The 15,528-nt window shown below is 44.8% G+C and overlaps 1 protein-coding gene and 1 long non-coding RNA gene across 2 annotated transcripts in view; one reads left to right on the top strand and one right to left on the bottom strand.

Moving 5' to 3' along the window:
- The first annotated feature begins 2,082 nt into the window (after positions 1-2,082).
- On the top strand, positions 2,083-2,900 carry LOC117778578. Its single transcript, XR_004616810.1, has 2 exons — positions 2,083-2,614; positions 2,710-2,900. It is a non-coding gene; the product is annotated as an uncharacterized LOC117778578 (long non-coding RNA).
- Positions 2,901-3,713: 813 nt separating this feature from the next.
- Positions 3,714-15,528, bottom strand: part of LOC117778525 (solute carrier organic anion transporter family member 5A1-like) — a 16,165-nt gene continuing 4,350 nt past the window's right edge. The window contains exons 2-9 of the mRNA XM_034614195.1: positions 12,857-12,986; positions 12,089-12,306; positions 11,518-11,682; positions 9,389-9,587; positions 7,667-7,826; positions 6,717-6,961; positions 6,174-6,238; positions 3,714-5,128 (exon numbers count right to left, since the gene is read on the bottom strand). Coding sequence (XP_034470086.1) covers positions 4,605-5,128; positions 6,174-6,238; positions 6,717-6,961; positions 7,667-7,826; positions 9,389-9,587; positions 11,518-11,682; positions 12,089-12,306; positions 12,857-12,986 — 1,706 coding nt within the window. The 3' untranslated portion in view covers positions 3,714-4,604. The remainder of the gene's footprint in view (positions 5,129-6,173; positions 6,239-6,716; positions 6,962-7,666; positions 7,827-9,388; positions 9,588-11,517; positions 11,683-12,088; positions 12,307-12,856; positions 12,987-15,528) is intronic.

The following is a 15,528-nucleotide window of genomic DNA, read 5'->3' as shown; positions in this document are numbered from 1 at the left end:
GAGGATTAATCCGCCGCTGAAAATAGTCCCCAGCAAATGCCCAATTTGCTCTTGTGTGTTAAAACCGACAGCGAGCAGCAGCTTCAGGGCGTGACTGAGGCCTTTACACACACTTTCAATAAGTCAGCATTCAAACTGAACAGTATATCAATAACCAAACACACGTGGGCGGAGCAACCGATCCCGACGGTGACACTGAGTCACAGCCACAGTCTCTGGAGTGACTTGTCCTATTCATTTTTACATTTTTGCATAACGAAGCCATGTTACCCAGAAAGAGCAAGTTAATCATTATTAAAAATATCTCTGTGGAGAAGGAGAAGAGCGTAGAATCAAAACCTGTCCCCTTCCTGTTTGAACCATTTCCACTCAAACGCTGAGCGGCTGATTGAGATTCGGCCCAACACAGCGACGGCGTTTCCATGGACACCAATAATCTGACTTCTGACCTTATTCTGAATGAAACATGACTCAGATTCTGAGTCATTAGAAGCAGTGATTTAGATTCTGTGTATATTCCATTCATGTTTACACGTGAGAGCGCACAGCTCAGCCTCCTCACTGAGCTCTGAGGATTCGGAGGAACGAGGAAAAGACTGAGCAAAGCAGAGTTTGAGAATTTGAGACAAATATGATGAACACTGATGTAACCTCGTGAGTGAGGAGGCTGCTCCTCAGGGCGTCAGAGGAAACACGGCTTTAAGCTTTAACAAAATGAAAATACAGCTCAGAAGTGCTTTGGACTAACTAACCCACAGATTGTAAATAGAGATGGACGCCGAGTCTCCACTTCCTCCCAAAGCCCAAAACATCCCAGGGATTCCATCTTGTGCTGAAGACGTCATTTGGAGCCAGAGTCTGTCCAGCAGCGATCGTGGTGAGCGACGGCGTCAAGATCCCGCCGATACACGCTTTCGACCAATCACGAGTCAGTCTCAGCTGTCAATCATGACGGCTCAGCCTGTTTTTATGTCATCAAATAACTAATTAACAAAAATTATGAACAGAAACATGAACACTTAAACATCTACTTAGATTTTTTTAGTTTGGTCCATGTCCTATCTGATGGAGGAGGCGGGGTTTATGACAGAAACTGCAGCCAGCCACCAGGGGGCGATGATTTGGCGTCACTTTTGCGAGCTGTCACGTCATCCATTTTTACATACAATCTATAGATTGACCCTTTAAAATGTATAAAATAAAAAAAAAAATTCATCCCGACCACATTTCATTTGAGTCATATTAGTAACTTTAATCATGAAAACTTATTTTAAATCACTGAAATATTTTACTTTGAAAACTATTTGTCTGAATTGTTGTTTTCTGTACGATCATTTTACGTAGTGAAGTTTTGAAAAACAAAAAGTTTGTTTGATTGTTTTAAGGATTAAAAAAGGAATGCCCAGTAAGAGTAACTCTCCTTTTACCAGGAGTTACACTCCTGGTAGAAGGAGTTATTCTCGTGGTAAAAGGAGTTACTCTCCTGGTAGAGCGAGTTACTCTCCTGGTAGAGGGAGTTACTCCTGGTAAAGCGAGTTACTCTCCTGGTAAAGCGAGTTACTCTCCTGGTAGAGGGAGTAACTCTCCTGGTAAAAGGAGTAACTCTCCTGGTAAAAGGAGTAACTCTCCTGGTAGAGGGAGTTACTCTCCTGGTAAAGGGAGTAACTCTCCTGGTAGAGGGAGTTACTCCTGGTAAAGCGAGTTACTCTCCTGGTAGAGCGAGTTACTCTCCTGGTAGAGGGAGTTACTCCTGGTAAAGCGAGTTACTCTCCTGGTAAAGCGAGTTACTCTCCTGGTAGAGGGAGTAACTCTCCTGGTAAAAGGAGTAACTCTCCTGGTAAAAGGAGTAACTCTCCTGGTAGAGGGAGTTACTCTCCTGGTAAAGGGAGTAACTCTCCTGGTAAAAGGAGTTACTCTCGTGGTAAAGGGAGTTTCTCTCCTGGTAAAGCGAGTTACTCCTGGTAAAGGGAGTTACTCCTGGTAAAGGGAGTTACTCTCCTGGTAAAGCGAGTTACACTCCTGGTAGAGCGAGTTACTCTCCTGGTAAAAGGAGTAACTCCTTTTACCAGGAGAGTTACTCTGCCCCACAGAAAACACTGAATCTCCTGAATCACCTCTTCAATCTGGACAATACCTCCTCACATTTGTGTAATGCTCCCTACAGATGTTGCGATGCCGTATTCTCCTTCCTGATTCGGATACCTGGACTTTCCGATCCGATACCAGTGCATTTAAAAAAAGAAAAACGTTACTGTGTGTTACTGACCCTGTATGAAGTGATGACTACGATCATTGTTGTACGACCTGGCTCAGGTTTAACGCTTTGAAACACAGAGAATGAATAACACACAACTTCTTTTAGTTTCTAGTTTAACATTCAGAACTGAAAAAGAACAAATAAATAAATCTAGGAAAACAACAACTACTTGTTTGAACTGCTCCAAACTGAAGTCTTGAGTATCTCGTGGGACTTAAAGACACAGGAGTGTTTGAGACAGAGGCTGAAAAGAGGAGCTGCAGCAATGCACAGTTTGAGGAAAGCAATGTTTTCTGAACATTAGAGCATGAAAACATTAACACTGATTAAAACGATCAACCTCAATATGATCAGAATGTTTTTTTAAAACAAAAAAGGTTCCAATAATCTTTGTGCCCTTGAAGATTTTAGAACCAGTTCCTCACAGAATAATGTTTAGAGCCTAATAATAGAAGAAAAATAAGCTTCATAAGATGGAGATTTCTCTGCAGTGTGGTTATGGTTTGGTGAAACATTAAAAACTTCTTCTTCAAGTTAAACTTTCAGAAAAAATCTTGTCTGGGGACAATCTAAAGCTAAAACAATCAGTGATTCTGACAGAAATTTGATCAACAATATTTTTGACAATTGATTAAAGTAATTTATCAAACAAAAACACTAAATATTTAATAGTTCTTAAATTCTTAAATGTGTAGAATTGCTGCTTTCCTCCGTTTTAAAACCTTTTAGTTTTGAGGAACAAGGAAACGTCACCTTGGGCTCAGAAAGTCTGACAAGCATTTTTCACTATTTGACACTAATCAGTAGATTCAATGATAAAGAAAACAATCATCAGCTGCAGTGATCTGAAGCCTTTTCTTATTTTTACTTATCACACTTCAACTTCCACAGACTGTGAGCGACTCTTGGCAAGTGGTGAAGAAAACGGCACATCCAATTCTTTCAGGCCAGAAGGTCATTACCCATAAATCACTGGTACTACTGTGAAACAATTAGCTAACATAACGCAGGAGGAATGGAAATAGTTTTCCATTCAGGCTTCTTCCCAAATGCAGCTTGTTATTTCTGGAGATGACTTAGATTAGACGACTACACTATGACCTCTACGTGATGGTCGACTACTTGTCTTTCTACAGGTTTAGTACAAGTGATGCTGTTGGTAAATGGCTGTGTCTCTCATGAGCCTGGGAAGTAGTCAGAAATACACTTTCCCAGTCCAATATGGAAAACCTCAGCGAGCACAGTTCTTTTCGTTCCAGCCGCGCGGAGGATCCCACAACTGGATCCCAGTGACTCGTCCAGCCGGGTCAGGGAAGTGGTCAGGAGGAAAATGCCGATCCTGTTCTTTTCAGGTTAAACCACTTATCAGGGTGGCAGTCCGAGGGGAAACAGCTCGGGTGTACTGTATGGATGCATTGTATGGAGCTGGCAAAAGCCAAACAATCCGACTTGCAGCGGTAATACTACGTGTCATTGTGTCACGGGAGCAACAAAAGGCCTTGCATCGGACAGGAATGCATTCTGTGCGAGCCAAGCTGCTTAGCCCAGTGACCTGTTGTCCAGTTGGATTCTTTTCAAATGTTTTTAACCCTAAAAAAAAAAATTACCGCCAAAAAGAAAGGAACAACAAATGGATGCTAGACATTGTTTTTTTGTTTTTTTCAGCACCATGCCATCGGTTTCCAGTTCTCAACACTTGCACAATTGCAGTGTATCACATTTTTTATATCGCTCACATGATGGTGAAGAAATAAAAAAGACAAATGAGGAAGGAGAGGAAGAAGCAGACAGACGTGAGGTGAAGGGAAAGTTGGAGGATGGGTGAAGCGGAGATGCCTGTTCAGGTGACTAATGCCGACAGGCTGGGACGTCCCGTACTGGTGCAGTCATGTACATGCTCTATACTTGTGAGGTGTGTGGACCGTGGTGAAAAGAAGGCACATATTGCCGGGGGGTGAGGGGGGGGCGATGAACTCTCCTCCGTCCCAAGCGGGGGAAGCAAAGCTGTTGTTGTCTGCTCGCTGCGCCGTCTGGTGGATGACAACGAAAAACAACTGGCCGCTTTCAACGTTTTCACCAACCGAGCGGATGTTTGGAGTCGGAGACGGGGTCTCCAGGCCGGTTGGTCCTCGAGTTAGTTCAACTTCTCCTTCAACCCGCTGATCTGGAGGTTCAGGATAAGTCAGGACCCCCAGTTGTTGGTCTTTGACCCTCAGAGGCCGGCGGCGCAGACAGAACTGAAGTGTGTGTTTTACCAGCCATGAGATGAGAGCGGGACCTCCGCGTGGTGACGGCAGCTAAAACCCATCTGACTGGATTTCAGAATAAAAGAGTGAGACCTGGCTCATCAGACTCGGACTGAAACGTGTTCCAGTGATCGGGCCGGCGTGGGGGTGGGTGTTGCTGATGGTGTTGATGGTGCAGCAGGCGGGGGAGGGGTTATTGCTTTTAGCTCGTTGCCAGGGCAACTCTGAGTGCTGACACCACGGTTGAGGGCGCCGGCGCGTGGCGGAGCATGAGCAGGCAGAGTGTTGGGGTCGCTTCGTGGGATGTTGACGGGGCAGGAGCGGGTGCGAGCGTGGCCCTTGTGGCCGCCCGGGTGGCAGACGAGGCTGCCCACAGTGTCGGTGGGCGAGAGGTGACGCTTCACCCACCGCTCCACCCGCTCCTCCTTATACTTGATGGAGTACCAGGTGAGGAAGATGAAGAAGAAGCCGAAGAATTTGAGGCTGGCGGCAAGGCCGAAGTAGACGAAGCGCAGGGAGGTGACGTCGTACTCCGAGCAGGAGCCGTGGACGCCGCAGTCCTGCTGCCACAGCATGCAGGTGGTGTCGATGACGGCGCCAAAGTAAATGGGTGTCGGGATGTAGGCTGATTGCAGGAAGGAGGGAAGAGAAAGAGGAGGAGAGGTGGTGAGGAAAGGGTGCAGATAGAACAACAAAGAGGGAGGGAGGATAAAGAAATAAGAGATTCAGTGTCAAAGTAGAATCAAAGAGGAGAATTGTCAGACGAAAACACGTGAGCAGAGAAATCTGACTGATTCAGCACTGAGACGGGGAGAAATAAAGACCGACCAAAATTGCAGTGATTAAAAAGACTTGCAGAATCTAATTCAGAAACGCTGGATCCTACAGTTCCCATGATGCACTAACACAGCGACCTTCATCCCCCCACGTTGTAACCGTTTCCCGACTAAGTCACACTGACAGCAGCGTCCTCCACGTCTCAAATATCTAATCCAGTTTACCTCCTTACTCCTTATCCAGCCGCCATGCTGAGGCATTAAAAAAAAGACCACATCTCATTTCCTAACTGGAGCCCGTCGGTCAGCAGTTACAGAACGTGCACTGCATTTCCAATCAAGGCTTTCGGCTGACGTTCTAATCTTCCTCTGAAGGACTGACGCAGCTGGAGGAGGAAAGCCTTCTCCTCAGATCACTCTGCATCGGGATTTGGAACGGAGCAGAAGTATTTTACTACATTAAGCACGGGGAACTGTTATTTAGTGTTAAACCATTGTAGCTGGGTTAGGTTTTATATATTATGTGATTTTGTTTAGTTCATTTGTTCAGTGTTTTCCACTTATTTGTATTTGTATATTCAAGTTAAGTATACTTTATACTTTCAACAGTTGATATGTTAAATTTCAACTTCAAATTTGCTTTGTCAATAAAAAGCCGTTCTTATCACCGACTGTCATTTTGTGCTAAAGTATCAGTTCTGGCACCGGGAACGTTTTTACAGTATTGATTTACCATCGGTATCGTAAAAAAAAAAAACATAACTCTGCTGATATTCTACTTTTGTTACGTTTTTCATATCAGGCATAGAAATCCTCCGTCCCCATAAAGAAAATAAATGAATAAATCAAATGAAGGAGTGGTTTTCTCTTTTCTCCTGCAGCGATTCTACTCACCAAGAGTCCTGAGGAGAACGAACTGCATCCCCAGGGCGAACGGCCGCTCCTGCTCCGCTACAGACCTGCAACACACAACCACACGGACACGTGTACACACAGGAACCAAAGTGCATGAGACTACGCACACACAGCCAGATGAATGGGATTTAACACATAAAACAAGATTTTGTGATCATGTTCTGTTCTTCAATACAGAAATGAAGTGCTTATGATTGTCAGTCAGTCAGTTTATCATGAAAGAACTAGAGAGCACGTAACTCTACCCAGGCTGTTTGGCCACTTTATCACCATATTGCACACACACATGTATTGAGATGCTCTGAGTGTCTCTGCAGTGTTTCTTGAGCAATAAAAGAAAAAGTGAAAAAATTAAAACTCCCTATTTCACAATGTGAAAGAGAAGAAAATGAAAAAACGGGTTCTTCCTTGGGTTTGTGAGATTATGAAGTTTTTAAAACTAATCTGGGTATAATCCCACAATGGAAAATCGGAAGAGTTTCTGTGTCTGCTGTGTCCAATTCAGCTGTTCAACCAACGTACCTGAGGGTGACGATGATGGCGGAGGGCTGGGCGCAGGCAGTGATGAGCGTGACGATGAAGAGGAAGATGAGGAAGGGGATGAGCGTGCTGCAGGTGCGGTCGCACTTCCCTGACACGGCGTAACCATTCTCGTTCAGGTAGGTCTTGACGATGACGAGCTGTAGCTGGTTGCTACCCTGACCGCTGGACGACGGCGTGATGACCTGCCGACTCTGGACGCAGGCGCAGTCTGAGTAGTTCCGAACCTGGAGGGAAGACAAACAATGAACGTGGAGTTTTAGAGACTTTCTCTTGCGACCTCAACTAGTTGAACGAGTGCAGTGTTCGCTCTAAACCTGTTTGTTTGACCTGTGTTTTTTTACTATCGAACGTATCACGTGACCAAATCGCACACTTCACTTCACCGGACTCTCACCAACACACAAGTGTGAAGCTGGTAAAATGAACGGTTCTTCAGATCTCAGGGATTTTTTCTGTTCATCTCCTTGTGCACGTTTTTCCAACAACCAGCTGCGTAACCCCCCCGCCTCAGCTTCCTCTTCCAAGCCTGTGGGAGAAGCTACGGTGGCCTTCAGGTCACATAAAAACACGAAAGGTGCTCAGACTCTGTGGAAGAGGAGGCGCTCCCGATGTAGAACCTTGATACTAAATTTCAGGTGATTCTACACTAAAGAAAACATCTTTATGAATATTACATTCCCTCCCTGCCGATAGATCCACCTACATCCTGCACACTGGCCCTTTAAAAACACACAAGCACCAACTTCTTTAAACTCTTCACAACAGTTACATTTCTTCAACAAAAGGTCAGAATCAAATCTATTTGCTGGTTTTCACTCGGGCATCAAGACATTATGTAAAAGCTTGATATGCTTTGTGGAGTTTCAGCACTGAAATGATGAATGTCTGCTTGAGCCTGTCCCTGGTCATCCTCTGTCCTCGGCTCTTACCCCGGTGCTGTCATTAGCCACGCTGCTGCAGCCCGCCAGGCACGGGTTAAAGTACGTGATGCCATCAGAGCCGCAGACCGGAGCGTACTCGTGGATTTTACAGCCGCAGTTCACGTTACAACCCCCGGTCAGGTTCCTCTGGGTCATGGTGAGAGTCGGGCTGGAGAGAGGAGATATGAAGAGATAAACAACAGCTGTTTAGGTTTCATCAAGCATAAAAAAAAAAAAAAAAAGACATTCGATTATATTTGTCTGCAGTTTGACACCAGTTCACTTTCAGATTGTGGCTCAGGTTTGGAGATTTGTCTTGTAACTCGTGCACAATAATTTTGTTATTATACCGTTTTGTGTAACCGCGTCATTTCCAAACCTGGAAGCTGAATGTTTGTCTGCTGGCGCTCAGCAGTGTCTTGTATATCTGCATATGACCACTGCCCTGTAACATGCTGTGTCAGCACTGATCCAAAATTACAGCTCAGGCTCAGCTGGTTTTTTTTCTGCTGCCATGAACTGTGGAATAGTTGACCTCTTTTTCGAACTTGATGAAAAGTCAGGTGATCACTCGCGTCACGAGAATATATAAGATAAATGTCTGCATCAAATTTCATGGCTATCTGTCGTCGTTTAGATATTTCACATGCAGGAACAGGGTGGCGTGCCGGCAGCTGAGCAAACAACCGTTTTGTCTTAAACTGATTTAGTAAAAGTTCTTGTCGCACACTGAAACGATGGAAGAGAAAAAATGTAGAGACAAAAAGGACGGATGGCAAATAGAGGATGAGGCAGAAACAAGACGGAAAAGACAGAAGGAAGGACGAGAGACAAGGAGGAAGTTAAGCCTCTGAGATGATGAGGAGACGTGAGAAGGAAAGGACAATGGAGAAGAGGCACAGGTATGAGAGGGACGTATGAGATGCAGGACATTTTAAAGAATACAAAATGAGGATTTGAAAGCAGAACGGAGGCTGAAGAGAGGACGGCAGCAACGACGGACAAACAGCAGAATATAAGACCAGAGGAAAAGCACAGGAGAGAGAAAAGAGAGGGCAGCCAGCCAAGACTCGTCTCTTCCAAGCTGTCCTTGGACATTTTCCATCGTTGCCATGTAATCGCTCTGGGGGACGCTCCGTCCAAGAGAAAAGGCCTCAGTTTACCAGCTTGTTATCTGTTATCAAGCACTGATCTGAGCGCTTGCTTCCTCCCGACATCGGCCACAGATGGGCCGATAAACACTGCCACCGACTCTGACAGGCCAGGAAATGATTTGATTGGAGAAAGGCCAAGCTGCAGTCAGGAAACGGCCGGCTCCGATTTGAATGAAATCTTTCAAAAACCCTGATTAATCATGGAATTAGAGAGAATGACTCCAAGGGAGGTGTTTAAAAGAAGCAGAAAAATGTCAAATCAAAAAGCAGAATGACGCTCAGTAGAGTTCGAACCCCCGCCGAGGCCCAACAGTCCCCAGTCAAGCTTTTTGTGTCAAACTTTGCTTACAAACAAACAAACAAACAAACAAACAAACACCTCATTGGCTGAGGTCAGAACGAGTGTGTGCAGATGTATCCAGCATTCAAATCTGAGAGCTTCTTTCTTCCCAGGATAAACGCTTCAGTTCAGACAAGACACAAAACAAACTGCCTCAACACAGAAATACGTCGGCAGTGTTCACAATGCTCCCTTCCCCGTTAGCATCGCCCGCCCCCCCCCCCCGACGCTCCTCACCCGGTGGTGTAGGGGATGTTGATTCCTCCGAGGTTGATGCTGTCACAGCCCACGATGAACAGCGTGGAGAAGCAGAGGAGCGAGACGCCGCTGCAGATCATGGCCAGCTTGGCCGACTCACGAGCTCCAAGCTTCAGCTTCTTGATGATGTAGCCGCCCAGGACGATGCCGACGCCGGCACTCGGCACGATAATCAAACCTGGTGAAGAGGAAAGAAAAGCAGATGTAAATAACATGGCCTCCTTTGTCTTTAAAGCCTCTTACATTGGGGCCAGTGAGTCCTCCAATCCAGCCAGATAAGAACAAGTAAGTTAGTTAAGTTGTAGAAACATGAGACATGTGATTCTGATGTATTCGTTTTTTACGTAACAAGTTCAGTCCCCGTTGTTAACCTGCCTGTGTGTAATGTTGTGTTCTCAGATTTATTCCTTCTCATTAGTGAGTCGTCACTTTTTATTGTTTGTGTTCAGAGCTTTTTATAAACCGTCTGCGATGCCGAGTGAAGTTAGAAAACTGTGTGTTCATCCTACCTGGTTTATCTGCAACTGACTCATGGTGTGTGTGTGGTTTTAACGTAAATTTTAATGATTTTCTGAACTTATGTTATTTTTTTAACAACCGACGCAATCTTCAGACCCAAGTTCACAACTTGACAAAATAAAAGCTCCGTAAATCAGCTCGACAGGAAGCAATGCAGCACGAAACGTAGAAACCTCAGAGAGTCTCGGACAGAAGAGCATCAACAAAATAACATTATTTACAACATCCATGAACAAAGACAGTGTCTCACATAAATGGAGATGTTTATTAATATTTAAAAGATGAAAAAAAAGCATAATGCCAAACAGAATAGCTTTTGTTGAGCAGGGACAAATCAGTTGATCATGTCCATCCTAAAGCCTGACAATCATTTGATCTCTCATCTCTCTGTCGTCAAATTCCCACATAGACACGGAGCATGGCCTCCTGCTACCGGTGCATAACCCAGGAGAAAAGATTTAACAACATGAACAAGACTCTAGACACTACATGATTTCTAAAACCACAAACACTGGCGGGGGGGGTGCTAGTGCCATGCTGTCCCCACTCAGCTACCAAATCCCAATCATACTCCATGGAGAACTTCCATGAGCCGGTTCCCAAGCAGTAATCTCATTTCACTCACAAGCCGTTGGCGTAGTATGAAAATGTGTCTGAAGGGCAGTTTCCATCACAGCCCACTTATCCTACAGCTGAGGCCGTTACGCAACACTTAAAACACTGGAACCCTTCTGATAACAAAGATGGAACTTATCTGGACAGATGTGAGTTTTTAAAAACAACACGCGCATGCCCCGTGTACGTGAGCGGTCACGTGATGTGCGTTAGTGTGGCCAGGGATTAAAACCGGAAAAGAGCCCAAACGCTCCAAGACCGTTTTAGTTTGAAAACATAGTAGGATGGATGTGGCCTTACTCGTTACTACTGACTAAGGTCAAAGAGCTACACAACCCCCCCCACAAAGTTAAATTGTGAACGCAATGAATGTCTTCACGGCTAAACAGTCGGAAAACGCATGCCTTTATCCCCAGATTGAAAAAGATCAACATTATCCGCCCATGATTTATGGAGCGTGTTTGGTTAGTAGCATGTTGTAAACAACCATTTAACAAGATAACATGCATACAGCTCCATCTGCCTGTATGCTTGTTTAAGCATGCGCGCTTCAGCATGCAACTGGGAGTGGTTTAGCGCTTGAATCTGTGTGTGTGTGTGTGTGTGTGTGTGTGTGTGTGTGTGTGTGTGTGTGTGTGTGTGTGTGTGTGTGTGTGTGTGTGTGTGTGTGTGTGTGTCTAAAGGAGTGTGTAATGCACTCAGTGCTCCAGCTCAGCGTCCCAGGTGCCCCCTTCATTTGAGGACCAGCAGGTTCTTTATTATTTATGTGTGTTGGTGTGCAGCTCTGGGCCGACAGCCTCTCCTGCTCTGCTCTCTGTTAAAACCAGCAGGGCAGCGCTGACCAGGCAGAAATTGAAGTGAAGCGAAGAGAGAGAACAGTTCGGAACAGCAGATTTCAACAAGGGGAATGATGAACAGTAGATTAAACTGATGAAACGTCACTTGATGAAACGTGTCTTTGCTGCGTCGCTCACCGGTGTAGATGCTGGCGCTGGAGGCCGGGATGCCAAACTGAGACTCGATGAATTTGGGGATGAAGGTGATGAAAGCGGTGACGATGGCGCTTTCTGCCGTGTACGACAGGCTGACGAACAAGAAGGTCACATTGCTGAGGATCCTCACCGCTGCTTTGGGCAGATCTGGAAGAGTGAAAGACGAAAGACAGAAAGGTTATCTCGTCCTGCTCTCGGCCCTGACTTGACCTTGTGATGATTCGACCCGTTTAATAATTAGATAAATATTGATATTGTTTTATCGTCCAGCCCTATGTGAAGGTACTTTCACCAAATTCATTCTGCGTCCTGTTGAAGTTTAAAGACACACGTCGACTAAATGGACTCAGGTCTGCGTTTACTCAAGGACGCATTTCTCATCTGCATTCGAGGGAGCGTTGGAAATTGGAAAGCCTTGAGGGTCTTCAAATGCAGCCTCTGAAATCAGCAGCCCCTGATCTGGTGCATAGTTCATTTCTAGTTGACAACATCATCAGTGATGTCGGAGAGAGGCGGCTGACATCGCTGATGACGTCGCAGTATTCTCTGGTACCTTTGATGTCCTTGCCAAAGCCCATGGACGAGGTGACCCCCTGGCTCTTGTTGTTGCTCTTCTCCTTGAGAACGTCGTCGTCGCTGGACAAGTCGTCCAGGCTCACCTTTTTCCTCCTCTTCTTCTTCTTGTGTCGGGGCGGCAGCTTCTTGGGGAAGGTGAACATGGGGAAGATGACCAGCAGCATGGCCACGGCACACAGCAGGAACCCGCTCCACCTGGACACACGTAGAAACACATCACTCAACATACAGGCAAACAAGTATGTTTTTGTTGCCATCGAGCGGTGAGTTCAGGTGAATCCGTCACAGAAGGCCGCACTTCATTGTGCACATAAATAAATGAATAGTCCGGCCTGGCACGCTCATCCATCCTCTTCCTGCTATCATCACCTCTAATTCCTGTAGGAAGCCAGTGGCTGTTTGCTACTGAGTCACTGGTTATGCTGCCAGTTAGAGGATGGCATCACCGAGGGCTGCGAATAGATGAGTAACCACATCTCACACGCAGCGGCAGATTGACAGATTGGTATTTAAGATGACCGGAAGAGCAAACATGCTTCACAAGCATTTAACTTCTCTCTCACGGCACCAGTTTTTAGTCATGGATCGGATTATTTTTCGGATCCACAAAACAAGGGAGGCAAATATATTTTAATATCAGGATTGAAAACTCAGGTCTCTCAAAGCTCTAACTACATGTATATGTGTATACACACACACACATATTTCACATATGTATCAGCCAAACCAGACACATATTTCTTACCAATTGCCGATGAAGCGCGGATCGCTCTGGTCAATGTTGTGGATCTTGGGGTCCACATAGAAGCCGATGAGGACTCCTCCCAGCAGGTAACCCGCTGCTGGGCCCAATGCTCCCATCACATACATGATGGCTGAGGAAAGGAGACAGAGGGAAAGTAATAAGAATAGCGCTCCAGACATCCTCCATTTCTGCAGTTTTGGGTCCGGACTTTCTCAAGAGTTTGTCTTTCACGCATGAACAACTCAGCTGGAGATTCTTCGCTCTGACACATTCACAACAACACAGAAATCTTCAGGTGACGGGTGGAGCAGCAGGAGGAAGGACACCACACGTCTTTGTTTACATCACATCGACACCAACGTTGGCTCTTATCACCAAAAACTCTCGATATCTTCGTTGGAGTCGTCTACGTGTGTGGCACCGGTTTTTCATCCTGAGATATTTGCTTTCTTTAGGGAGAGTCATCACATACGTCTCACTATTCTTTTGAAGCTGCACAAAGTTCAACAACTGCCTTCTTCTATTATCCAGCATTATTACTCCATTAGGGTTGTGTTTAGAGATGTTGTGATACCAGCATCGGAAATGACTGCGACACTGCTGAAAATGCTGGATCAGGCATTGACGAGTGAGATCCGATGACACATCTTTAAAGTATATTAGTTTAGTTAGAGCGGCGAATAAGAAGTGATTTCTGGCATTTTCCGTATTTTATCAGGTTGGTAACTGTTTCATAAACTGCTTAACATTTTAAGACACTTGTGAAATCGTGATCACTTCCCTGGACTCCAACTGGGTCTGACGGACATGATTTTAAAAACATCTGCCCAAAGAAGAAGTGATGCTGGTCAGATTCCGTTATTCAATTATCCAAACTCAATGACATTTGCCTAACTTTAACCCTTATGTAACGCTCCAAATCAAAACTAATCTAGCATTATGGGCAGGGTACAAAAGGCCATGTGTGTGGGTCATGTGTGCAGATCATATGACCGTGCAGTAAGGGGCCCGCTTGGGGCTGAGAATAAGATTTCTCCAATTAGAGGGAATTAAAATCTTAAAGTCCTTGGCCGGAGTTGAAAGCAAACACAAGAATCCAGTGGCGTGACTTAAAAACTCCAAGCTGGGCCAGGCACCAGACCAGCCCCATCTAACAGCCAGAGCCCTGGGAACTCACTGGGAGCTCTGGGTTCACGTCCGCAGCCGTTGCAATGACGCCTCATGTAGAAGTTTATAATCATACTTTTCAAAATAAAAGGACAACCTGCTAGTGAAGTGTCACCGGCTGTCATGGCCGACGGCGGAGACAAAATTGAGAACTCATCTTTCATTTGTGGGAAGTGCGCCTTTAAGTGAGGAGAGGTCATCTGGTTGTGTGTCCGCAAAACTAAAAATTGTATAATGAGAAGTGTTTATCTTCCGACTGGAGCAACACATACGGGAGATTTCCTTTCAAAATTCTTTGTTTTTTAGCAATTATTTCTAAATTTTAATTCTATTTCTGTTAACTTTTTTACAGTTTGCTCTAGATTTCTTTATACAGTTATTTTTTTTTTTACCATTGTTTCTTTTAATGACATTCATCTGGTTTGCTGTAGCTTTTTTTTCCATTTGTCGGTTATTTTTATTTTTCATTTTACAACTTCGTGGATGAACCAGAGCAAAGAATACAGACCACGATCGATTGTGGTAACAATTATTTCAATCTACCAATTGTTCAATTTATTATTTAGTTAATAAACTGATGATCAGATCAGATATTTTATTTAAAAAGAATGAGTAAAACTATTTTCCACTTAATGAAATAGTTGATAATCAATCTGGTGAACGTTCTGTTGATCAGTAAATCAAGTGACTAATTGTTGCAGGTCTCCTTGATAGTTTGTCTCGCACACCAGCGAACAAGCACCATTTTCACCTGAAAAACTACTTTAAAAATACATTTATTATCAGAATCATTAGTGATTCATATTCTGATCAAGTCAGCACTACATGTGATGTATGAATTTGTCCGTCCAACGCAGCCCTAATGCATGAAAAAGCTAGATTCCTCAAAAACCAAACCCTGCAGAGAAATTCAGAAATTTCTCATGCATGATATTCCTCACCTTATAATAAAAACAATAACTTTATTTGTATAACAATTATTTGAACAAGATTACGAAGTGCTTCACAACATACACTTTCAGGACCTTTCCCCCATAAAAACACAAAGATATTCCAGAAAGACATCATGAGCACTGCAATTCCTCATCTGCAGAGCATCTTCACAGAACTATATTTTCTGCTGCTCCATTCCAACTCTCCACTCAACTATTACATCATCCGACTCGGTTGGCCAAAGCCTGGGATGATGAAGCGCAGGGATGGGATTGAGGACTTGGGCTTTCCAAGGGGACCCAGCGGCATCGTGGATAATCCCCCATCTAGCCGGAGAAGAGGGAAAACCCTGGGCTGGCAGGCTGTCACGTTACGTAACGTGATGCAGACCATCAGCAGAGGGATAAACGGCGAGCAGGCGGCGAGTCGGGCAACGCAGAGATACGAGGAGCCTGACAGACATTGTGGTGCTGATGGAGGGAAAAGTTCTTTTGTGTCAACTTAAACTGAGGGAAATTGTGATTTTACAGACAAAACGAAGAATCAATTCATTGCTAAATAAACTAACTGGC

The sequence above is a fragment of the Hippoglossus hippoglossus genome, chromosome 17 (genome assembly GCF_009819705.1).
Source record: "Hippoglossus hippoglossus isolate fHipHip1 chromosome 17, fHipHip1.pri, whole genome shotgun sequence".
NCBI lineage: Eukaryota > Metazoa > Chordata > Actinopteri > Pleuronectiformes > Pleuronectidae > Hippoglossus > Hippoglossus hippoglossus.
This window is presented reverse-complemented; position numbering and strand designations above follow the sequence as displayed.